The 27,394-nt window shown below is 34.5% G+C and overlaps 1 protein-coding gene across 1 annotated transcript; it reads right to left on the reverse strand.

Annotated features, from left to right (window-relative positions):
• Positions 1-745: 745 nt before the first annotated feature.
• Positions 746-26,738, reverse strand: LOC126820827 (tryptophan--tRNA ligase, cytoplasmic). The gene is made up of 8 exons (XM_050548960.1): positions 26,497-26,738; positions 15,187-15,295; positions 14,407-14,526; positions 8,328-8,510; positions 5,570-5,783; positions 4,647-4,820; positions 3,791-3,931; positions 746-3,066 (listed from the first exon to the last, which is right to left on the reverse strand). Exons 1-8 carry the CDS (start codon positions 26,609-26,611, stop codon positions 2,908-2,910), a joined length of 1,215 nt encoding a protein of 404 aa, XP_050404917.1. The 5' UTR covers positions 26,612-26,738; the 3' UTR covers positions 746-2,907.
• Between the last annotated feature and the right edge of the window lie 656 nt (positions 26,739-27,394).

Here is a 27,394-nt window from a genome sequence, read left to right on the forward strand (position 1 = left end):
CATCCAACCCCCCATATGCACATATAAAGAATGAAACAAAGATATTTGTATATGATAATGAATATTTATTTATTCTATGTACTGAATCATAGTTTGTTCATTGTTTTAAAATATGTGTAACAAAAATGTACATATATACACTTATTGACTTGAATTATTCACCTGGATTACACAATTATACACTTTCACCATGGGACTAAAGATATGAATGATTTTATTTTCTTAAATTAATATAATTAATTTTCTACTAATTAAAAGGGATTAAAATTTATCAGACGAAGATTGAGGGATTGGATTCAAACAAACTGGTGTCCGCAAGTATGTGCTTTGATGTGTTGTATGTATTCTCCATGACAGGAACCAGCCGTCAAATTTCAATTGTTGTATATAATCTAATCTAATTTGAACACAGGTGATGTAATGAAGGTCGGCCTCAGGAGCAGCAGGGTTCAACTGGAAACATTTCTGGCAGGCCCCCCCAGAATCACAGCCAAGGACTGCTTTATAGAAATGAAGACAGTTTAACATGACAAGACTAGAATAGATTGTTCTTTCCTGGGAATCCTTTGGGGCATGGGGCCCATTTGGGAGCAATCTATTTAAATGTGGCCCTGGATTAAACTGTAGTCAAATCAAATGTAAAGACATTTGTTTACTAACCGGATAATACCTCACAAGACCTAATGATTTTTAATTGTTATGTAATACATGCCATAGCATGTTTGGTTCAATTCAGTTGAACGTGTCCACTTGATATTGATTTTATTAAAATATATCAGTCACAGCATGGATCTTACAATAGATAAGGTCACAGATGATCAAGATAACTTTATACCCTCGCTATTCTAAAATATGTTAAACCTGCAGACAATATAATGACATATCAAATGTACAATATGCATAAGTACACAATTGGGCCACACTGAACAAAGCACAGCTAGGATTATTTACAATAAGATTTAAAACAAGATTAGACATAACTTAAAGATACATTCCCACATACAAACTGGGTGATTTGTTGATATATTTGGACTAAAAACATATTCAAACTAATTCATTTATCATAATTTTGCTTCAAATCCTTCTCCAAACATTGTAACTGCCAGGGAATACCCCTGCTTGTGTCACGTGACTTATCTCCCTCGGTACCTAGCAACGGGTGCGAAGTCGGAGGAGAATTCATTGCATATACAAGGGAAAAGAGTATTTTTCTAGTAAGATTGAATATTTTTACTTTCCATATATACCAAAATTGCCATACTTTTATTGGAAATAACCACCCGATAAATACTTTTCTGGGAATGTATCTTCCCTTTGTGCAGAGAGGGCGTATATTATTAGACAAATATTTAACAGGTAAGCACCTGTTTGAGTTTTTAAGTCATGTTGTTGCAGGTTCAATAATATTTACATACCAATAATATACACATTCTATAAACAAAGTTCCAAGTTATTCGTTGAAAATCTGAATGATAAAGTGGTTGAATAATTAAAACTTGAAACCGATCATCCATAAATGCAAGGGTAACTTCTGTTAACTTTACGAAAATAAATAAAACCTCAACCTGTTTTGTTACCTCATTTGAGTTTACACTATAATAAAACAACTGACAAAGGAGGAATTTGTGTTCGGTTATAACATTACTATTTAAACAATAATATTATTAGTACATAACAATGTTATTTCACTCACATGTATTTTCTAATCATAAACAAATTTTCCTTTCAGGTAAATGTATATGAAAGTTTCCGCCCAGGTAGGCAAAAATTTACCCAAAGTTGAGATCCTTGAACTAAATTATCTTTTTGTGAAATATAGAAGAGGTCACAATGGTGAACATTTCTCATTTTTTTTTAAAAGAATGACATTTCCATTAAACATACATTATGCAAGAGCTAAATCTGCCTATTGCAGGTCTTTCTATTGGCCTGAAATGTTATCTAAATTATTAATTAGACATTAATTAACTTATCCAGACCATAATCAACTCTAGATGTCATCGCTAGCCTCGGATATCTACTGGATTTGAATCCAATTTGCTGCTCAACGCTCATTGATGATTTAATCCAAAAATGGATAATTGAGACTATGTTTTTCATCGTACTGACTTAGTAGGCCTAAAAATCAAAGGCTAATATCTCGGTTCAGAGTGGACCAATTTGACTGTGATTATCAGCAAATTCCCTTTACATTATCTAGTTATTAACTATTATAGTGAGAACTGCTAGCTCTTTATCTAATCTCCAATAATGCCCCTTTAATTATACAATATAAGATTAGCATCATATTTTCACAATAATTATTCCATCAGTATTTACATCAAACACATTTTAACACAGAATGTTAAAGATTACAATGCTAATGCCCTTTTCATTTTCTACATGAATAATGAAACTTATTGTTACACAGCAAAGCATCAGAACAGTGGTGTAAATAAGATTCTTTTTTAACATGAAAATAAAGGTAGATCTGGTTTAGGTATAATATTAAGGACACCTGCAGATTTCGTCATGGTCACGAGATGTAAACAGGGTTAACCCTAACCCTAGCCCTAACACACAATCTCGTCAATAACCACGTGCCCTAATCCTATTTAAATCTCACGACCTGGATGAAATATGCAGGTAGCCTTAATATTTAGCCTGAATGTAAATCTGGGCATCACCACAGAATGTAACCAGGAAATATAAATAAGATTTTGATTTAACATGAAATGGTAGGCGTTCATTTTTGCCGTGACATTTATGACAACAATAATTTACATCCATGCAAGGAGATTTAAAATAAGATGTGATTTGCTGTCCAATATTTTTTCTATTAGATAAATGCCACTCAGATCGGAGCATTGCCACAGAATGTAACAGGAAAATGTAAATAAATTAAATTATGATAAAATAAATTACAGTCTAATAATTATAATTTAATTTTCGTGGTGTCATAAATTGTTTAACATCATCATCTGTAACTAGGATACGTCGTTTTTGGTGATCTGCGATTAATTCTTGTAAAATTGTAATTAATTCTTTTTTAAGAAAACCAGTTAATAACTCTCCACTCTTATATTCCTGTAAAAAAAATGTAAAAAATAAATTATGCAATAAATATAAAAATATAGAAACATAAATAAATAATACAATGAGTATTTAGCCTATTGATTTTTAAATACCAGTTTTAGTAAAAATCAATAAAGGGAATAATTCGAATAGGTATAAGACTTAAAATATAAACAAATTTTACAAGTTGTTTCAATTGTATTATTTATATTGTCAGAAATTATCAACATTAAATCTCAGATTGTGTGAACTTTCGTGAAAAATGATAATGAGGTATCAGGTGTTCTACAAAAAGTAGGATCTTTAACTAGGATCTTGAAATGAAATGAAATGGAGTTTAACGTCCTACTCCGACCTGGGCTAATGAAGACGGGCATACGCCATACAGTGTGCCATGAGGGAAATTTTGCCCGGACAGCGGCACTACAGCCTACTCTTACATCGAATTCAAGGGATCTTTTACATGCATGCCAATGTGTACACGGGACCTCGGTTTTTCGTGCCATCCGAACGACTAGATAGCTGTTCCTGTCAGGCCATCTGTCCTGCATCACTGACAAGGGGGGAACCACGTGGGAAATCCTGGATTAACTTTCTCGGCCAATGCAGGGATCGAACACCCGACCTTCAGGATAGCGAGCCAGCATCTTACCCACTTAGCCACCGTTACCCCCAACTAGGATCTTAGAAACCAAAATTACTTGATAATAATACTGTATTTAATAATTAAACTTACACTGCCTAGTTTTTCTAACTTCTCATCATCATCTAAGAAGAAACGTAAATATTGATATGATACATCTACTTCTACGTTGCCTCCCTTTTCTCTGTGCTCTTCTACAGTGGCTCCACCTCCAGAATATGCATATTTATTAATCTGGAATAGAGAATGTAAGAATGTTCACATTAGAATTCAAATAAATGAATCAATATTTTATTTAACTTTTTCAAGATATGCAACACAAATAAAAAGGACAAAACATCGATCCTTGGGGAACAAACTACTGGGGGGCACATATATTGATTCTTGTGGGACACCTCACTTGGGCACTAATATTGATTCTTGAGGACACTTCACTGGGGCTATAATACTGATCTTTGTCAGATCCTTGGGGAAACACCGTTTGCTCACTACACTTATTATTTTAGCGTTTTCCGAGATTCTATCCGGATTATCGCCCTTATGTTATTGTTAAAATTATTTGACGTTCTAACTCATGACGTCAACTGGCAGACTATCGCCATTGAGGAGACGACCACTGTCAAGATCAGTCGAATTATTTCTGTTACATCCTTTTTGTATTCCTGATTGTTTTCAAATTTGAGTGAAGTCTGTGTCACTACAGGCCCGGGACTGTACAGCGCAGTGGACGCTTACGGCTGGCCCCCGGATCCATTCACTTGATTTGATATTTGTTTATTAGTGCAATGTCTATTTTCTGTCTTGTCCGCAGGTTTATCTTGTAGATTTTTGTTTTACGTGTAGTGCGGTCCTCCTGCACTTACTACTAAAGGGGGCACTAATTGAGGACACCTGACTAGGAGCATAATACTACAATTAAGTCGAGTTTTGACATATTCTACATTCATACCTTGTTTTTAATTTCTTTAGGTGTGTCCGTGAGAAATATAGAAGATGTAGGATCACTTGAACTCATTTTACTCTGAGCCCCCTGTAAAGCTGGGAAAAATGAAGAATGTAACAGAGCTGGTTTTAAATATTGAAGTCGTGGAGCAACATCTCTGGTCATACGGAAATATGGATCCTGAAAAAAATATAAAAATTTAATAGATGGATTTAGGTGTTTAAGACTAAGAAAAATGTTATTGTTAATGAAAGACAGAAAGGGTTTAAAGGTCATTATGTTATTAATAATTTACACTGGCAGGTAGCGTTGTTTAGCAGTGAGAGGTTAAACAGGTGACTCTACTTAACATCAAGTCTCCATATTCTTTCCTAAAACCAAAACCAACAAGAATTTTAAACCAAGGGTCTAATGGGTTTTTTTGGGGGTAATAAGAGTGCCACAGAGCTCTACACATGTTTACTGCAATTAATTGGATAACATCATGATGACCTTGTATTAAACATGCATTATGCAAGAGCAAAATCTGCTTAGACATTAATTAACTTATCCAGACCATAATAAACTCTCGATGTCAAGGCTAGCCTTCGATGTTGGCTGGATTAGATTCCTATATGCCGCTAACGGCCGTTGATAATTAAATCAGAAAAAGTGGATAATCGAGACTATGCTGTTTATATTAATGATTTTAGTAATGATGACCGAGACTATGCAAAAATTTCACCCGCTTCTTTTCAGCAAATTACCTTTACACTATCTAGTTTTTAACTATTATAGCGAGAACTGCCATCTCTTTATCTTATCTCCCATAATGTATCTTTAAGAATAGGGTTATTTGATCTGCTCTTGGCTGTTCTACCTGTGTCCTTCCCCCCTCTTTTGCCCTAAGCCAACAGATGACAATAATAATGTCTATAGAATGTAATTACCTGATCTATAGCACAAGGTATAAGACAAGGTACTTTCTTGTTTCCACCAAATATATCTGGAAATGATGAACTGAAACTAGGTGCAGCTTGTACAGCAGGGAAACTAATTTTACCGATACATGTACTATCATCAAAACCAAATATACCTTTTACTTGATTAAATGTCACTAATTTTTGAACACGGGTAATATTCTTGTAGAATTCGGAACATTTACTGCAAAAATAAAGTTAGAATATTGAATTCATGGTACATTTAAGATTTAAAGTAGCTAAGTCTCTAACTCAATATCATCCAAAATCTTCAACATTGAAAACACGATTTATTTGTCAAATTAAATCAACATTGATGTTGTGATCTTACCGGAAAAATAAATAAACATTTTACCATTGGTACATGAATCGTATACCATAATGCGCTTCAGCCCCAGTTGTATCAAAAGACTCGAGGGACGAGGCAAGACACATTGCACCAAATCAAACGGCGTATGTAGACTGGAATAACCAAACCAGACGCTAGAAATTTGCACTCGCTTGAGACTGCTGGGTTATTTCGCCGAACATAACTGATTTGAAATAAAAACGGAAACCATTGAATGTAAATCAGTTTATATACATTCATATTACAGTATTATATGCGTTGCGACCCACTTTTGTCAATTTCTAGGTGCCAATTGTTAGCGATTTAGCTCCTTTAAGTCATGAAAGATTGAACTCAAGTATAAATGTGGTTTATTAAGACATATGAAAGCAATTGTCATATTAATAAACGTGAACTTGACAATGTGAACAAATCATATGGTAAACTAAACTTGACATATTCAACAGATAACAGAATTAAAGATCAGCAAAGAGCGAGCGAGAGAGAGATGGAGTTTAAGGTCCACTTTGACACAAACTATGTCATTTCAGGACTAACATATGGTTCAATTTTATTTCAAAAATTCGCTTCTGCGTAGGGGTCTTTAGTAGTGGAAGGAAACCGGGGGACCCGGAGAAAACCCACGAGGTTGGACCCTATTCCTTGTCACGTACAACCAGGGAATAGAAACCACGCCAGCTGACTCAATGAAAGACCTTATGATACAGCATGACAATCTAGTTTTAAACAGAAAATTAAAACTAAGTATTCTAAGAGCAGTATTCCATAATTATAGATATACTATTCAAAAAAAGTAGGGGATATTTGATTTTGGGGGCATAATACTAAAATATGCAAATGACTACGAAAAAAGTCACTATAGAACCTAACAGAAGAAACATTTCCAGTTACATGTGACGCCCAAACGCACCAATAGCTACCGCATGGAATGCAGGTGATGCTTGGGATCATCATGGGGGTCCAACCCAAGATTTGCACGACTCTGACTTTGAATGTTACAGTCATTGTGGCATTGAATTCCAGGGTGGAAACATCAGTTTAATTGTTTTAGTGACCAGAAAACAAATTTTGATATGCGTCGGCTTACCCAAAATGAAAGGTTACGTGCCCTTGGCATGCTACAGAACGGCACAACACAGGCGGTTGTGGCGCGGACGATGAATGTTTCTCAGTCTGTCATAAGCAGGCTATGGTCCAGATACCGTGATACACAATCTGTACAGGACAGACCACGCTCAGGTCGACCAAGGGCGACAACTCAAGCCCAGGATCGATTTATCCGTACCTTGGCCTTGAGAAATCGTGTCATCACAGCAAATCAGATCAGCGCTCGTCTTCAAACAGACACTGGTGTGAGAGTGAGTGGCCAGACGATTCGGAATCGACTGCATAGGGGTCACCTTCGCGCCCGACGTCCTCGCGTGATCCCTTGTTTGAGAGATCATCACATTCAGGCATGACGTCGTTGGTGTAGGGATCGTCAACACTGGGATAATCGACGCTGGAGCAATGTGATGTTTTCAGATGAGTCAAGGTTCACTGTTGATTTTTTGGACAGACGTAGGAGGGTGTGGCGTCGTCGAAACGAGCGCTTCCAAGACGTTAACGTCATCAGACATGATCGATTTGGGGGTGGTTCTGTTATGGTGTGGGGAGGCATCACTGTTGCTGGAAGAACGGCTTTACATGTTGTTGCAGGGCGTGTTACAGGCCAGTACTACCGGGACAACATCTTGGCAGTCCATGTTGTGCCGTTCGCACCACGTCATGGCCGCCGTTTCATCTTCCAGGATGACAACGCAAGATGTCACAGGGCCAGGATCGTTACAGGTTACCTCCAACAACAGAACATCACCACATTACCTTGGCCAGCACTGAGTCCCGACCTCTCCCCCATCGAGCATGTCTGGGACATGCTTGGACAGAGGTTACGTCAACGTCAACAACGTCCTGCCAATGTCCAAGAACTTGCTGCTGCGTTGCAACAGGAATGGGACAATCTGGACCAAATTGACTTTAGACGTCTCATTAGGAGTATGCCACGTCGGATCAATGCTTGCTTGGCAAACAGAGGAGGATTTACCCGTTACTGACTTGGTTGTGATGCTGTGGTAACTTTGCTGTTTGACCCCGGGTATCATTTTACCCTTATAATGGTCAGTCTGTGCCTTACTTAGTCTAACGATCATTTGGAATAAATCGATGAATGTGAACTTCATTTCATTTTGTCATTTGTTTCTTCGTCAGTTTCATTAGGTGACTTTAATAACACTTAAAAATCAAATATCCCCTACTTTTTTTGAATAGTATATTATGTGCCTGCCATATCATCCTTAGTCAATGTCGACGAAATGTACTCAATTTTGAAATCTTTCTTACCCAATATAATCATAATCACTGAAAATAAATGTTTTATTCACATCGAAACCACAGGCTATAATATCTTTTGCATTCTCAAACGATAATTTATGTGTGTCCTCCACCGTGAGATCTTTCCACAAAAACTTTTCATCGTCTGTCAACTGTATCACTAATGGAACATCAAATGTTTCTTGTAGCCACCTGAATAATAAATTGACCTCATAAAGAAAACACTGCACATGTAAGCCTACATCTTGGTTATATTTACAGCACAGCTTTCATGAGTTAACAGGTTTAACCAGAGGCCGTAGACCGAGGCGTTAAATCTGTAATTAAGCGTGCTATAATGACTTGTAACATTGACACCTGCTCAACATACTTGTTGTTATTGCACAGAAAACCCACCCCACTTCTCTATATGATTTCTACTAAAACTAATGTAAACCAGCAAAAGTGTGCACGGTTAAGCTCCACCCAATATACTAGATGGAAAACAATCTGCTTATTCAATGAAAAGAACAAAGGAAGATTTCCCGTCCATGTTACAAGTCAATTTACCACTACCAGTATCTGTTTTTCATGCTATTTCAATTACATTCTTTGATCATACATAAAGTTTCATGTAAATTTAAGTTAAGTACATGTAGTATCCTACTCCGAATAAGTACAATATAAATGTATCTTTATTAATTTTTTGTTTTCAGTTTAATCTCATGGTCACTTGAAATGAAATAGGGTTTAACAATTTAATGTCATACTGTTCTAAACCAACCAGGCTAATGTGAGCTGTGTTTTAAAATATTGCATATCAGGTAACAATGTACATTTTTTTTTTTTTTTTTTTTTTCAAAAAATATTACATAACAGATAACAGGTACATCATACAGTATTACTACATGATAGGGTTTATCATTACATCATATGTACATATAATTATATCATACAATTTCAAAATCATTTATATAACATTCATTTATTATTGCCAGTAGATGTTTATCTTTAGTATTGTGTGCAAGGAATACGTTACTTCTATTAGTCTCAAAGGATATATAGGATATTTGTCGTTTTAGAGTGAATAACATATTTTATTTCATCGAGAAGCAAGAAAACTTATATTTTCACGAATGCGTAGCATGAGTGAAAATATAAACGTTTTCTTGCTTAGAGATGAAATAAAATATGTTATTCACGACAAATGTTCTATTTATTTTATGATTTTACAATCATTTTAGGTAAAAACAACTAGCCAGTGGAATAACACTTTTATTTCACTGATAAAACGCGGTATTCCACTACTGATCATAAAATAAACTGTTTTATAATGTGTAATTATATTTAGCTTGGTTTTCCCCCAAAATGTGTTATCTCCCCTTTAAGGAGGCCAGAGTCTTGACATTATTAACGACCTTTTTTGTACATCTTAAGGGAAAATTTTAAGCTGTTAAGCGGTAGATTAAAGTACAGATCCTTTCCACGAAATGAAAGTCGAAAGTTGAAAGGACTTAAGTACGTTTAGCTACCGTGTTGTTCATATAATTTAATAACAATAATTTTTGTTTATTTCTGTGTTTTTTGGGGGTATGCGGTAAAAATGTCCATTTATTAAGTATCTTCTTATTAGTTTTAAAAATTTCCAGTTCTAAGGATTTTTTACTTTGTAAAAATGCTCTGTATCTTTCGCGGGTAGGAATATTTGCTTCTATTTTTGATTTATATATGTAATACTTAGTTAAAAATATTATTTGATTTACAAAAGTCCATTTGTTAATATTGTCAAAAACTGATTTATCTAGGTAACCAAGGTGAATTTCCTTTTGTGTTATATTTACGTTTATATTTGCTTTTGTAAGAATTTCATACATTTCGTTCCATATTCGTTGCGTGTAACTACAGTGTATAAACAAATGATTTACAGTTTCAATATCTGAAAGACAGAAAGAACACAGAGTTGATTCCGTCAGTCTTAATTTACAAAGTAATTTATTTGTATAAATTATTCTATGGATGTACTTATATTGGAAGTTCTGTAATTTAGAGTTAATATTTACATGGTGAGCTAATTTGAACATCATTTTTATATCATTTTCTTCAAATTGGTGTATATTTAGTTCTTCCTCCCATTTAGTAATCGATTTTGCTTTTTCGTATTTAGCTAATACCATTTGGTTATAAATGTCTTTAGCAGTTATATTTATTAGATCTTTTTTATACCATGCTTCCAAATTTCTGTTGATATCATCTATAGCTTTGTTATACGTTCGATTTAGATTCACTTGGGTTTTGAGCATTTTTTTAATTACTAACGCTGTATTATTTACATAAAACTGGTCATTCCCATCTTTTATATGTAAGTTCGCTTTATTTCCGATAAATTCATGTAAGTAGATTATTTTTCCTTTACCAAATGTTTTCTCATACTTATGGTTATAGATACTATTTTCTATATTTTTATTGTTACAAACTAGTTGATTTTTTAAACATACTGAAAAGTCGATCTTTTGTGTATAAATCTTGTGCCAGTTACTAAATAGTTCCTGATAAAACGGCGATAAAAATTTTAATTTAGGTTTGTAATTACATGCTGGTAGAATATCACCCCCAAACTTATTTGTTATAAATTCAAAGGTAGTTTTCCAAGTTTGTGGCCAGGTCGTATATATCTTTTTTAACCAAAATATGCTCCTGGCTGTCATCATTTCTTGAAGACTAACCATGTTTAAACCTCCATATTCTATATTTTGACAAATCGCATCCCTTTTAATTTTATCCGGACCATTCCATAAGAACTTGTAAACGATTGCATTAAATTTTTTGATAATATAATAAGGAAAAGCTAGGGCTGATGCTGGGTATAATATTTTTGATAGACAAAAAGTTTTAATAACCTGGATTTTACCTATTAACGTAAGGTTTCTTTTCAACCAAGTTCTTAATATTCTTTCTATGTCATCTAGTTGGGGTTCAAAATTTTCTCTATCGGTTGTTTTTGTATCCTTTGAAAAGACAATTTCCAATATTCTTATGTCATTATTTTTACATATGAAACCAATGCTTTCCACATCCGTTTGAAAATCCAAGCTTCCGCTGTTAAGATCTATGGCTTCTGTTTTCGTTACATTTATCTCTAATCCGGACACTTTGCTAAATTTTTTCAGTACTTCGTATAGGTGTCTTGCCGATTTAAAATCCCTCAAAAAGCAGGCCACGTCGTCGGCAAAGGCAAGTAATTTGATTGATTTTTGACCAAATTTTATTCCTAAAATATTGTTATTATTTCTTATAAAATTGCATAAAGTTTCAATCACCAGATTAAATAAAATCGTACTACTAGGATCTCCTTGTCGTATTCCCCTCTTTATTGGAAAATATGCAGTTGTGAAGCCATTGCTTATTACACAGCCATTAACGTTATTGTAGAGAGTTTGTATAAATCTTATAAAATTCCGTTTTATACTGTATGTTTTAAGACTGTTTAACAAAAATTTGTGACTTATGCTATCAAAAGCTTTCTTGAAATCTAACGCTAGAAGGAAACCGGTTATCTTTTTTAAATTTGCCAAATGAAAAGAGTCGTCAATTGTACGGATATTTTCTTGAATGTGTCTGCCCGGGATGAAAGCTGTTTGATTCTCATGTATCAGTGAACCAAGAAAATGTCTTAATCGAGTGGATAAGACATTACTTATTATTTTGACGTCACAGTTTATTAGGGTCAGAGGCCGCCAGTTACTTAGTAAGCTTCTATCTTTACCAGGTTTTGGAATTAATTTAATTGTTGATTGCCTTTGGGACGCAGAGAGTGTTCTGTTTTCAAAACTATAATTAATGGAGTTTAAAACATAATTTTTAATTAGTGGCCAATACGCAGAGTAAAATTCTGCCGTCAGGCCATCATTTTCAGGGGATTTGTTTTTTTTAAATTCTCTAATTGCTTGAAAACACTCATCTTCATCTATTTTATATTCTAACATATCACTCTGATACTCATCTAGTTTTGGCAAATTTTGATTTATGCTGGTAAATTCGTTTTTTTCTACATTAAGGTATTCATCACACGATGCATATAGGTTTTTATAATAATTATGAATTTCTTTCAATATTTGTTCAGGAGAAGTTATTTCGTAACCTTGAGTCGTTTTAATACGGTTTATAATTGTTTTTTTCTGTCGCTGTTTTTCTAAGTTCAGGAAAAATTTAGTATTTTTTTCTCCCTCGCCATACCACTTTATTTTCGATCTCAGAATAGCCCCACGTGTTTCATCCTCATATATTATGTCTAGTTTATTGACTAACGTTTGATACTCTGAGTTTTTAATGTTATCTAACAGTTGGCTTTCAATGTTTTCCATCTGTCCTAGAATTTCTTCTTTTAGCTTCTGTTTAATACTTTGTTTTTTCTTACAATAAATGATAGTATTAGATTTTATTTTAAACTTTATATAATCCCAAAGTCCGCACTTATCTTTTTCATCATGAAATTCATTTTCCCACCTCCTTATTGACAGTTTAATATATTCATAGTAATTCTTGTCGGAATTTAGGCTATTATTAAATATCCATTGACCATTCCCTCGTACATTTTCAGACATTTTTAATTTTAATATTATCGCTGAGTGATCACTTATTGTGTTAACTTTCATTGAACATTCTTCAACATAATTTTGAATAGTATCTGTTATTAGCCAATAGTCAATCCTACTTTGAATAAGAGGTTTTGACTGCCTCCATGTGTATTTCTTTAAACAGGGTTTTTTTATTCTAAATATATCTATCAGTCCGAAACTTTGTATTATTTTGTTAATGGTGTATCTACCGTTTTTCTTGACTTTATAATTGCCTCCTGACCGATCTACATTTACGTCCTTTATGTTGTTAAAATCTCCCCCTACGATAAAAACACCAAGTTTTGAATCATTTTCTAGTTTTAACATTAATTCATGTAAACGAGTAAAATATTTATATTGTTCAGAATCAGTATTCGGGCTGTACGTATTTATAAGAATATAGTTTGTATTATTTATATCTATTATAACACATGTATAATAACCTTTTTCGTCGGTTATTTCACTAACAATATTTACATCACATGTATCTCGAAATAAAATAGCTGTGCCTGCCGAGTTGCTTTTACCGTGTGAGTAGACTATGTGGCCTCCCCAGTCTTGCAACAAGAGATTTTCTTCAGTTTTAGTACTGTGTGTTTCTTGTAAGAAAAAGATATCAACATTCTGTTCTTTTAACCAGATAAATAGTTTGACGCGCTTAAATTTTTACCGCATACCTCTAACATTTAGCGATAATAATTTTAGATCAGCCATATTGAGCTTTATTTAGTAATACTGTTATATATTTATAATTATTTGTATCCCCTGCAAACAAATGATGATATACTGATTTAAAAATAATCTGTCTAAAATATATAATAGCACATACAATAGTCTCGAAAGTACAGTTTACCCTTTTAACATATTTACTACATAAAAAAAACCCAATAGCAATTTTAAAATATATTACAACATATACAATATCCCGAATAATTAATCGTGTGTGTGGAAACATCCTTAAACTATATATTTTTTTATCAAGGTATATATTTCAATACTGTTTGAAAGGCATTTAGTAATTGAACTCATTAAATCAAACACAACAGCTCCATGTATAACAACTACCACACCTCCGCCAAATCCACGCTCCAAAAACGACTTTCCTGTCACTATCAAACGCTTGATACCGACAAGAGAATCGCCGCTGAGAAGCAAACCCAAAAGAAATACAGCAACTGCCACCCATACAACTGTTGTGCTCAATTTATAAATTTCTACTTTAAATACAGTTAATACTGTGACGTATGTATGTTTGATTAAGCGCAAGGCATTCATCTTAAATGAGGCGTGACGATACACCTGTGCTTTTGCTGCTCCGGTTATAGCTATGCTGATTTCTATAACATTACTAAAGCTAGCTTGTAATTCTTATGAAAACTATTTAAAATCTGGCATTACATTCTTAGGTGAACCTCTGTTTAATATCAAAACAAAAAAGCAAACAATAACCCTTTAATTAAATTGATTTACAGATAATACTGGTAGGTACTTACTTTGTACAAATAAATGGAACCAAATGACCTAAATGCATGGAACCTGATGAAGGACCTCTACCGGTGTACAGATAAAATGGTTGTTTCTTCTCATACAGATCTAATATCATGTGCATTTCTCTACAAATAAAATCATATAACTAATATTATATATACATGTAATAAATACAGAAATAAAATCATATCATATAATTAATATTATATATAATACAGCAATACTGAAACACACATTATTATAATCAACCACAACAATGAGTTCCTTTTCATCCTGTTTAAATTGTTTTAGTAATAAATATTATATACAATACAGAAATACTGAAACACACATTATAATAAACCATAACAATGAGTTCCTTTTCATCTTGTTTAAATTATTTCAATGGTATTAAGTAATTGAACAGGAATATACAGATCATAATTCTATGGAATACAATTACTGCTTATTACTAGAGAAGCCTAGTCGAAACATCGCTCAGTAATAAGCAGTAATTGTTTTCCATAGAATTGTGACCTGTATATTCATCCTGTTTGATCCCACTTCAATTCAATTTTGTTATTATGTTTTCACAACATATTGGCGATGAATTAAGTTTTTAAAAAATATGACTAGTATTAAAGTATTTGTAGCATTATACCAATTTACAAAGATATGTATATAGTTTGTAAACAGAAATTTGTAAAAATTCAACAGGTTAATCTCTCTGCTGGTCTATTTCACTGCCAATCACGAAGATGGCCGAATCAAATTGTTATACATGTACATAGAGAAGAATAACTAACCTGTGGGAGAAAAAAATTCCCCTTTTGATAAAATGGTGAACAGGTTTTCCTGTCAATTTTTCCATTCGTTCAATCAACCCATCGTCTATTTTAGAACTCCCAAACTTTTCTGAAAAGACAAAAAAAATCAAAGATTACCTCAAAGTACCATCATGTTTAATACATTCTATAAGTACATGTACCATCATGATATAATTCATTTCATGTACATGTTAAATACATTCTACAAGTACATGTACCATCGTGATATAATTCATTTCATGTATATGTTTAATACATTCTACAAGTACATGTACCATCGTGATATAATTCATTTCATATACACGTTTAATACATTCTACAAACTTGTACATGCCGCATGTTCTTGGAATGATCGACAAATGATCATCCTGCAGATTCTTGTATCCATAAATAAATATGTGCATAACAAGCTTAGACTTAGACATTAGATGTCTTGACCATTTTCACTTAAATCATTCTGCTTATGTTCTAAATTGTGACCAGATCTGGACGCTAAATACCACCAATGTGGAATAGATACAGTCCTTAATGTGGTATGATTAATTGAGAACTTAAAAACAGAATGAAAATAATACAAAGTGAATTAATATACATACTACACAATTACAGGGACTTAAATATACTATTCAAAAAAAGTAGGGGATATTTGATTTTGGGGGCATAATACTAAAATATGCAAATGACTCCGAAAAAAGTCACTATAGAACCTAACAGAAGAAACATTTCCAGTTACATGTGACGCCCAAACGCACCAATAGCTACCGCATGGAATGCAGGTGATGCTTGGGATCATCATGGGGGTCAACCCAAGATTTGCACGACTCTGACTTTGAATGTTACAGTCATTGTGGCATTGAATTCCAGGGTGGAAACATCAGTTTAATTGTTTTAGTGACCAGAAAACAAATTTTGATATGCGTCGGCTTACCCAAAATGAAAGGTTACGTGCCCTTGGCATGCTACAGATCGGCACAACACAGGCGGTTGTGGCGCGGACGATGAATGTTTCTCAGTCTGTCATAAGCAGGCTATGGTCCAGATACCGTGATACACAATCTGTACAGGACAGACCACGCTCAGGTCGACCAAGGGCGACAACTCAAGCCCAGGATCGATTTATCCGTACCTTGGCCTTGAGAAATCGTGTCATCACAGCAAATCAGATCAGCGCTCGTCTTCAAACAGACACTGGTGTGAGAGTGAGTGGCCAGACGATTCGGAATCGACTGCATAGGGGTCACCTTCGCGCCCGACGTCCTCGCGTGATCCCTTGTTTGAGAGATCATCACATTCAGGCAAGACGTCGTTGGTGTAGGGATCGTTAACACTGGGATAATCGACGCTGGAGCAATGTGATGTTTTCAGATGAGTCAAGGTTCACTGTTGATTTTTTGGACAGACGTAGGAGGGTGTGGCGTCGTCGAAACGAGCGCTTCCAAGACATGATCGATTTGGGGGTGGTTCTGTTATGGTGTGGGGAGGCATCACTGTTGCTGGAAGAACGGCTTTACATGTTGTTGCAGGGCGTGTTACAGGCCAGTACTACCGGGACAACATCTTGGCAGTCCATGTTGTGCCGTTCGCACGACGTCATGGCCGCCGTTTCATCTTCCAGGATGACAACGCAAGATGTCACAGGGCCAGGATCGTTACAGGTTACCTCCAACAACAGAACATCACCACATTACCTTGGCCAGCACTGAGTCCCGACCTCTCCCCCATCGAGCATGTCTGGGACATGCTTGGACAGAGGTTACGTCAACCTCAACAACGTCCTGCCAATGTCCAAGAACTTGCTGCTGCGTTGCAACAGGAATGGGACAATCTGGACCAAAATGACCTTATACGTCTCATTAGGAGTATGCCACGTCGTCGGATCAATGCTTGTTTGGCAAACAGAGGAGGATTTACCCGTTACTGACTTGGTTGTGATGCTGTGGTAACTTTGCTGTTTGACCCCGGGTATCATTTTACCCTTATAATGGTCAGTCTGTGCCTTACTTAGTCTAACGATCATTTGGAATAAATCGATGAATGAGAACTTCATTTCATTTTGTCATTTGTTTCTTCGTCAGTTTCATTAGGTGACTTTAATAACACTTAAAAATCAAATATCCCCTACTTTTTTTGAATAGTATATATAAATAGATTCATAAACAGGTTTGTAACAATATGCTGGTATATATCAATATTATATGAAACAGTTCCTGAAAGATTATACACTGTACATAGTGCAATAATTTAAAGTAACGTAGCACCATTGGCATATTTTACTAAAATATCAAATTATTTCTCATGGCTTAATCTATACTAATATGTACTCAGATTTATTATTAAACATTGGATTGAGAAAACAAATTCAAATTCAATCGGATTTAAAAAAGGTCCATCAGTAAATTTTCACAACAAAATGGCGATGGTGTTAGCAGCACAGATCGATGAAATTTCCATTCCACATAACTTTGTAAATACCGAACAGAACTGAACCATATTTGCACTGATATTGCTACTAGAGATTCAACTTTCACTCTCTTGTAGTTTGTAAGTGATTCTATAGTTCTAAAATGAAGAAAAAAGTACTTTAAGGAATTATTATTTTTTTTATTTCTGCAAATTCTTTAAAAATCTCCAGATCCTCTGTCCTGCACCACTGACAAGAGGAAATCACTCTGGAAAATCCAGAGGAACTTTCTTCAGCCAACACTGAACTACAGATAAAAGATATTTTACAGTAATATACCTAAAAGTAGCTATGTCTCTAACTCAATATCATCTACAGTCTTCATTATTGAAAACACAACTTATTTGTCAATTTAAATCAACATTGATGTTGTGATGTTACCGGGAAAAGATGCGCCTTAAGAGAAATTGAATTACATGCCAGAATGGTGTTGAGCACCATTTTTAATGAAGTGACTCGATGAACGAGGCTAAAATACCCCACAAGAGAATGCTACCGGTGTAGACTGGAATAACCAGATGCCAAAGACTGCCATTCAATTCGTACTTCTCACGTATTTTGCCAAACATAACCGATTAGAAATTACAGTAAAAACAGAAACGACTGAATATAAATCAGTTCATACACACTCATAATACTTTATTATATGCGTTGTGACCCATTTGTGTCCATTTCTAAGCGCCAAAGAATAGCAATTTAGCTCCTTTAATACATGTTTATGTTTGAAAAAAATGAATAAATATTTATGAATATAAATTCCTGGGGATCATGTGGCTAAGTGGGTAAGACGCTGGTTCGCTAGCCTGCAGGTCGGGTGTTCGATCCCTGCATTGGCCAAGAAGGTTCATCCAGATTTTCCGGCGTGGTTCCCCCTTGTCAGTGATGCAGGACGGAGGGCCTGACAAGGACAGCTGTCTAGTCGTTCGAATGGGAAGAAAAATCGAGGTCTCGTGTACAGATTGGAGTGCACGTAAAATATCCCTTGACAGTAGTTGGAATTCGATATAAGAGTAGGCCATAGTGCCGCTGTCCGGGAAAAATTTGCCTCATAGCACACTGTATGGCCTATGCCCGTCTTCATTAGCCCAGTTCGGAGCAGAACAGTAGGACGTTATTCCCCATTTCAATTCATTTCATTTCATATAAATTCCTAGCCATGTCATGAAATTGGTCTGGTCTTAAAGTAGTGGTTGATAAATCAATAAAAAGATTTAAGATGATGCAATTCACAGTAATACAGTCACATATTCCCTGGAAATTCTAACTTCTAAGTAACTGTACATATAGGTTTACAAAAACAATGTAATATAATCTGGTACAATGTAATCTCATGAATATCAAAGCAAAGGGTTTTAATACTATTTTCCTGTATGGTAAATTATATACGACTTGTAATATAAGGGCGGACCATGGAGTGGTAGTGGGGAGCTGTGGGTGAGGGGTTAAGTCAGCGAAATTTTGAAGGGCACACTAAGAAAATTTATGACTAAAGAAGCCAGTTATTTGATTGATGAAATTCCAAACACTGCAATAAAGTAAGATATAGCTGTGTTTTTATTTATGTAGTTTGAGTCATTCCTTGTGTCTATGACTAGTCTGTGTCTTTAAATTTATTTTTATTTCAACACAACTAATTTCCAGAGAATCCATCATATTAATCACATTACTAAAGATTGCATCATCCAAAGCAAAACCTATGGATTCATATTACTAAAGATTGCATCATTAAAAGTCAAAATATATTAAAAAGATTACCGGGGGGGGGGGGGAGACATTATTTCTCTATAAAACTTCAGTTAGCCACTCTCGGAGAAAATAAAACCTTAAAGGGACCCAAACATATTAAAAAAAAAAAAATTGTTATTCTTTACAACCCTACTGCATTGGCTTATTGCTGAGTTTACTTTAGCGATACCACTGATTTTGTTAAAGCCTTGCACACACAAATGGTTATTTGGTGGTGTGCAAATCATTAGAAAATTACAGATAATCAATTGATGAATATTGAGAACAATAATAGCTTGAAAATTCAACTCTAAAATGTGTTATTGATTCCAGTCATAACAAATCTTATAATAAACGGGATAGAGAAGAGGGATGGCAACACTGCCCTGACAAGATGACTAAAGTTGGACAGGCTGAAACATCTGCATGGGTACTGGGCAGAGGGGATAAAATTAATTAAGGAATTTCCGCTCAACAGACTTAGTAGCAGTGAAGATTATTTTGAAAAAGGGTATCACAACCAGAACTGTTATTCATTAAAGGAGCTAAATCGCTAATATTTTGGACCTAGAAATTGGCACAAATGAGTCGCAACACATATAATAATGTAATATTAATTTATATAAACTGTTTTACATTCAATCATGTCCGTTTTACTGTGAATGGTCATCAGTTATGTTCCTCAAAATACGCCAGAAGTCTCAACCGCAAGTCAGTTTTTAGCGTCTGGTTATTCCAGTCAATACCGATATTATTTATTGCACATGCTCTCCAAATAAGAATATGATATCACCGTTTGACATGACTGGTGGAATATGTCTAGCCTCATTCTTGAGCACCTTGTTACAAATGGCGCTGAAACCAATGGTATAATGTTTATTTTGTCTTAAATATTGGATATCAGAAGCCCATCTTTTCCAGGTAAGATCCCAACACCAATGCTTATTTAAATTGCAAAAAAAATTGTGTTTTCAATGTCGAAGATTTAGGATGATATTGAGTTACGGACTTAGCTACTTTAAACATACATTATGCAAGAGCTAAATTTGCCTATTTCAGATTTTAGGCCTGAAATGTTATCTGAATTATTAATTAGACATTCATTAACTTATCCAGATAATAATCAACTCTCGATGTCATTGTTAGCCTGCGATATTTACTGGATTAGGATCCGATTTGCTAGTCAAATTTTTTATTCATGATTTGAACATGAAATGGATAATCAACACTATGTTTTTTATTGTACCGGGTTTAATGATGATGATTGAGGCTAGGCTGAAAATTCAATCTCTAATTTCTTGGTTCAGAGTGAATCAATTTGACTGAAATTTTCAGCAAATTCCCTTTACATGTATATTATCTAGTTTTTAACTATTATTGTGAGAACTGCCAGCTCTTTATCTAATCTCCCATAATGTATCTTTAAATAATCTTCACTGCTACCAAGTCTGTTGGGCTACTGTTGAGCGGGGATTCTTTAATTCAAGTCTTATAATTACATGTGTAATAGCATTACATTCCTGGAGAAAACTCTGCTATGATTTCATAGAATATCATTCTTTCAATATTAAACATTCCTGGAATTTCTTCTATCACAGCCAGTGAGTATTCACAATAAATCAAGTGTATTGACTGAATGTTTATGTCATGATGGAACAATGCCAACTTTATTTTAAAGATATGTACTGGTGTAAGTATTCCTTTAATAAATAGGACTACATGTACATTAATGTTACAATATATTCAGAAATATAATCTAAATTACAGAGAGAAAGAGAAATAGGGTTTAACGTCCACTCGACACAAACAAGGTCATTTCAGGACTAACATATGGTTTAATTTTATTTCAATAATTCGCTTGCGCGTAGGGGTTTTTAGCAGTGGGAGGAAACCGGAGGACCCGGAGAAAACCCACGAGGTTGGACAGGCGACCCTACTCCTTGTCACGTACAAGCTGGGAATCGAAACCCGGCCATTTGACTCAATGACAGACCGTATGATACAACGTGCATGTGCTAACCATTTGGCCATCCAACCCCCCAATCTAAATTACAAACAGACACATTTAAATTATCATAAATTCAATAGCTGTTTTGTACTGATTTATCTAAAGCCTAATGTACATTTAAATGTAATACTTACAATAAAACTCATGGAGGGCACTTTCAGGGATAGAGAGAGAGAGAGAGGAAAATGGGGTTAAATATCAACCACACAAACTAGGTCACTTTGGGACTAACATGGTTCAATTTTATTCGAATAATTCGCTTGCACTTAGCTGTCTTTAGCTGTGTTTAGAACAAGCAGGGAATAAAAACCACTCCACTTGACTCGATGACAGAGCTTGTGATTTTGGAAATTATGGTCCGCTATCTGCGAATATCGAAAGTAATCAAGATCTTGGAGTTATAAACATACATTTGAAGTTTCATTAAAATCGGATAAAAATTGTCACTTCTAGAGGTCTATACAGTTCGTAAATTATACCTGCATGTTATTCTTTTTTAAAATCGTTCTTGGCACATCATAAATTGATATGACAGTTGTTCATCCTTTCTTTCCAACTTATTCCCCGAGTCCGAAAAGTCACCTACCTGAGTCCGAAATGTCACCTGCCGAGTCAGAAATGTTGAGGCCAAATTTTTTTGAGTCTAAAATGTTGGAAGTCGGAAATGATGTGGGACCAAAATGACATATAAATTAATCGTTTGCAATGGCGAAGACTGTGGATGATATTGAGATAAAGTTTTTTAACGTCCACTCACACAAACCAGGTCATTTCGGGACTAACATATGGTTCAATTTTATTTCAATAATTCACTTGAGCGTGTGGGAGGAAACCAGAGAAAATCTACGAAGGTTAGACAGGCGACACTACTCCTTGTCACATACAACCGGTGAATCGAAACCATGCCAGTTGACTTAATGAATGACAGACCCTATGATACATTGCACACACACTATTACTAACCATTCGGCCACCCATACCCCTTTAACAATCAGAGGACTTTGTCCATTGAGAGACTGTTCTGAAAGAAACTACCAGTATATCATCTATCAAGATCAAGATTTAAAGTAGCTATAAGTCTCTAACTCAGAATTATTCAAGAATCAAAGTCTTCGACATTGAAAACATGAATTATTTGTCAATTCAAATCAACATTGGTCTTGTGATCTTACAGGCGGTGACAAAATGGAAATGGACGAAAGTAATGTAAATATTGGGAACAAGTGGCTATGATATCGTTTTGCGGGAGTATTTATGCAAATCAAAACGACTAGATTGAAGAAAAAACATATCTGAGTGAATCAACAGAGGTTTGATTGCCTGACATTACGAATTGTTGAAAAAAAACGAGCCGAAGCGAGAGCAGGCAAAATCGAGTCTTCAACAGGCATTGATTGCATTCCTGTTCTTTTTTTATTATATTAGCGATGCTAAACGCCGCTAGGAGCGCTGGCTGTACTATTTACAGACATCACAAAAAATTGACCGAGAAAAGTATACGTCGTGTTACGCCTTGTCATGAATATTCAGAGTGTCAAACACTGACCACGTGATGTTTACCATCGAGAAAAATAGATGAACTTGCTGTCGAGTAGGATTTTGAGAAGCTGAGGTAAGATTTTCTGATATTTTTTTATGAATTGAAAATTTGAAGTTGAGAGAAATTTTCGAAAAAGGCCCTCGACGCTCAAGATTGTAGTATATTTGGAAAGCCCAATTCATTAACTACTTAGTTTGACCGTTTGTTAAGTCCGTATCCCCCATAGGAATTCATAAAATGGCTGAAATTGAACCATGTGAAATTAAAGGGAGGTAACTCGTGGTTGATCAGGGTTCAGACCATAATTAAAACCCCCCCCCACAGACTTCAGTGTAAACCAGTGGCTGCCAGGCAGGATACGCCCACATTTTCGAGAGATGGATAGAGAACAAGCTAACAAGTAAGTGATTTTTCCTACAATCAAGGGCCATAATTCAGGAAATTACAATTCGATATGCGCAAATATCGAAATGAACTGAGATCTTTGTGTTATAAACTTACATTTCAAGTTTCAACAAAATGGGATAAAAATTGTGAGCTCTATAGGGTCCACAACCTTGATATACCATATTTTTACGCTATTTGAGAACAAACGACGGCCATTTTGTCTGTCAATTTTGGGCCGATTTTCACAAAATTCGAACTCAACCTTCCTTAGGGTGTAACGGTGATATAATAATACGTTTTTTTAAATCAGATAAAAATTATGACCTCTATAGGGTCCACAAGCTAAAAACGCGATTTTTCGTACAATCAGTGGCCATAATTCAGGAAGTTACGGTCCGATATTATGCGCGAAGATCGAAAGGAACCAAAATCTTTAGGTTATAAACTTACATTTCAAGTTTCAAAAAAATCGGATAAAAATTATGACCTCTATAGGGTCTATAACCTTTATATACTATATCTTTACGCTATTTGAGATCGAACGGCGGCCATTTTGCTGTCAATTTTGGGCCGATTTCCACGAAATTCGAACTCAACCTTCCTTAGGGTGTAACGGTGATATAATAATACGGTTTTTTAAATCGGATAAAAATTATGACCTCTATAGGGTCCACAAGCTAAAAACGCGATTTTTCGTACAATCAGGGGCCATAATTCAGGAAGTTACGGTCCGATATGCGCGAATATCGAAAGGAACTGAGATCTTTGGGTTATAAACTTACATTTCAAGTTTAAAAAAAATCGGATAAAAATTGTGACCTCTATAGGATCCACAAGCTAAAAACATGATTTTTCATACAATCAGGGGCCATAATCCATGAAGTTTCGATCCGATACATGCCAATATCGAAAGCAGTCGAGATCTTTTGGGGATAAACCTATATTTCAAGTTTCGTCAAAATCGGATAAGAATTGTGACCTGTAGAGAGTCCACAAACTATTGTGGACGGACAGGGGCGACGGCATAATACATCCACATGAAAATGTTGCGTATAAAAAAATGATGTAAGATTTGGACAGGTTTTTTTATTATATTGAATGTTACTAAAGCTACCAACCAAACTTTAGCCAGACATTTCACTATCAAAGGATAAAAATTGTGAATGTTGTTGACCACCTTGGATTTTTTTTTCAGGAACTGTTGCTGAAGAAGTAAGCTACTGCTTATAATACATCCAAATCCAAACATAGCCAAAGGCGATCCCTGATATTACTTGGTACAACATAAAATAGACAAATGATGATGATATATAGGCCTACTCATACAATTTGCATGAGGACTATAAAAAGGGGGGCTTGAAACTGACTGTTTCTCAGCATTCTCAAGAAAGTCCATAATTATTATAAATTTGTTATGAATCATAGAAGTTAGTTTAATTTATTGTTTGAAATCAGTATTAGTAATCTTATTTTTGTTATTTCAATATTTGTGATAATATTTATTTTATTTTTAACATTTTCTACCTGAAAGAAGTGGCCTGATGCGTCAAATGTTTTTGTTTATCTTGAAAAATATCGCATATGAATAATGTGATTATTTTATATTGTTATTATTGTTTGTTTTTGTAAGATACATGTATTAGAAATCTTATATTTGTTGATAAATGTGATAATGGTTTCTTTTTTTTTAATCATTTATTTTAAACCTGTGGGTGAACATTTTTAATTTCGTATTGAAAAGTAACAGATATGAATTTTGATCTTATTGTGATTTTTTTTTTAATATTTTTATATTTTTATGACATAGATAATGTCTCGGCAAGATGTATCACCATCTGAATGTTTATATTCTTTTTATTTTCATGGGATAATGTCTCAACAAGAAAGCTAGACTTCTACCACTGATATTATAATATAGTATATCATAATGCACATGTATCACAAATGAATTTTTTTAATACTCTTTCAAGTAGATCATATCTTACTTTTTATAAGCTTACCTTTTAATTTGGACTCTTTTAAGATATTCAAATGTTTTAATTATGTCTATGTTACTGTTTTTATTTGAAATTGTAGTGATGTTGATCACAAAAATATAGCTGTTATATAAATCATAGTTTAATTGTTAATTTTCATTCCTGAAACAAACAATCTCAAATTGATGTACATGGCAGCTTATAAACAACTAAAGCAGTTGGCGTGGCAAAGGCGGCAAATCTAAGCTTATATATTACAGGTTTATTTCTCATTTTGCCACACACTTTCATGATTTTTAAAAATATCCACAGTATACGTTGTATAACCGGTTTATAATTGTTGTATGACTGAATGGCCAGTGGTCAATGGCCTTGGAACCTGTAGGTGCCCAATTACATACATAAACTTGTTTCTCTTCGACACTGACATCATATGGTCAAAAATTGTGATTTAAGGTGTTGTCATGCAAAAAATAAATAACAGAACAGACTGAAAACACTTTTATGTGTGCTTATTCATTCAAAAATAAGCCTCTGTATTAATGTCAAAGCGCTACAATTTAAGTACACACAAATTTGAAAATTTTTTGGCTGTGATTTGTGCGAAATCGGCACGGATCCCAATTTTGAACCTCTGTAACATAAAAAGTATATACTAGAATATTATAGCGACAATTTGGCTTTATCAAGTACATCTAGATCTTTAATTAATGCAATTTTCATAGACCTATCTTGTATAGTTACTGAGATATTGGCTTCGGTCACTTTTTTGCGTTTTTTAAAAAAAGCCGTTTTTTAGCGCCCCTGGTTTGCCTTCTTTAAAATGCTATAACTTTTTTAATTTTCAATATTTTTTCGAAATTTTTTCAGATTATTCATTCTAGATAGTTCACAATTGCAGTATCGTTGTCATTTTTGAGTCAATGGTTGTATCTGAAAACCCGTTGGCAATGCTAATTATATATTGTCTGGTTGGACATGGTCACTATCATGGTGTATGCATATATAATATATATATACGGATAGGTCAGACTCCTGTGATTAGGCTTATGTTCAGACAAGATGAAGATAACTCTTTTACCCAGGTGCCAGTTGTTAATCAGCAGAGAGCTGACTTATATTAGCCTACTTATATTTGGAATGTCATCTACACATGTTAGAAAAGGGAAACTGGACATAACAGCAAACTCACTTATCAATTTATCATAGTCTACGCCTTTCAACGACGAGCTTGAAACTGTCCACGGATTCACTAAATCTTCCTCTGCTTGTCCATTCACTTCGTTTTCAACAGATAGCTCGGCCATAATTGAATCTGACGGGATTATTCCCTTTCGTTACCTATAATATTTGGTAAATCTGTTTCAGAAACAAGTACTTATTGTTGAGAAAAACTCACGTGTTGCATCACTACGAAATTTGTTTTATTCGATTTGATTGGTGATTTTAGTAGTAACAGAGTCCGGGTCAGAGACATAACGGCTCAAAGTCATAACGGCCAAAATATTTGGTAGTAACGGCCATACAAATTAAAGTCATAACGACCAAAAAAAAAAAGAAAATATTACGAAATGATATTTATTAACATAAATATTGCATAATAGATAATATAAATACATACATTACATAAACATTACTTCAATACGTACATTTACATAGAAATTTAAAGATACCGGTACATTAAATGGGAGATTAGATAAAGAGCTGGCAGTTCTAGTTAAAGACTAGATTAATCTAAAGGGTATTTTCTGAAAATTTCAGTCAAATTGAGAATTTAGCGATTGAATTTTCAGCCTAGCCACGACCATCATTACTAAAGTCGACACGATAAAAAAAAACACATGAATGAAAGTTGAGCGGCAAATCGGATCCATTCCTAATAAAGTAAATACATGTACATGTATCGCCGGGTAGATTAATCACCGGAATTCATTTACAATCACCGGAAATTACCGGTATTCACCGGAATTCACTTTGAAGATATCAGAATTCGCCCGTAAAATCTTTCTATTTACTTATATTTTCCATTAATATTAATATTGTATTACATGTACTTTAAAACACATAAAATCAGCGGAATTCACATTGAA

Source organism: Patella vulgata, chromosome 5 (assembly GCF_932274485.2).
Source record: "Patella vulgata chromosome 5, xgPatVulg1.2, whole genome shotgun sequence".
Lineage (NCBI taxonomy): Eukaryota > Metazoa > Mollusca > Gastropoda > Patellidae > Patella > Patella vulgata.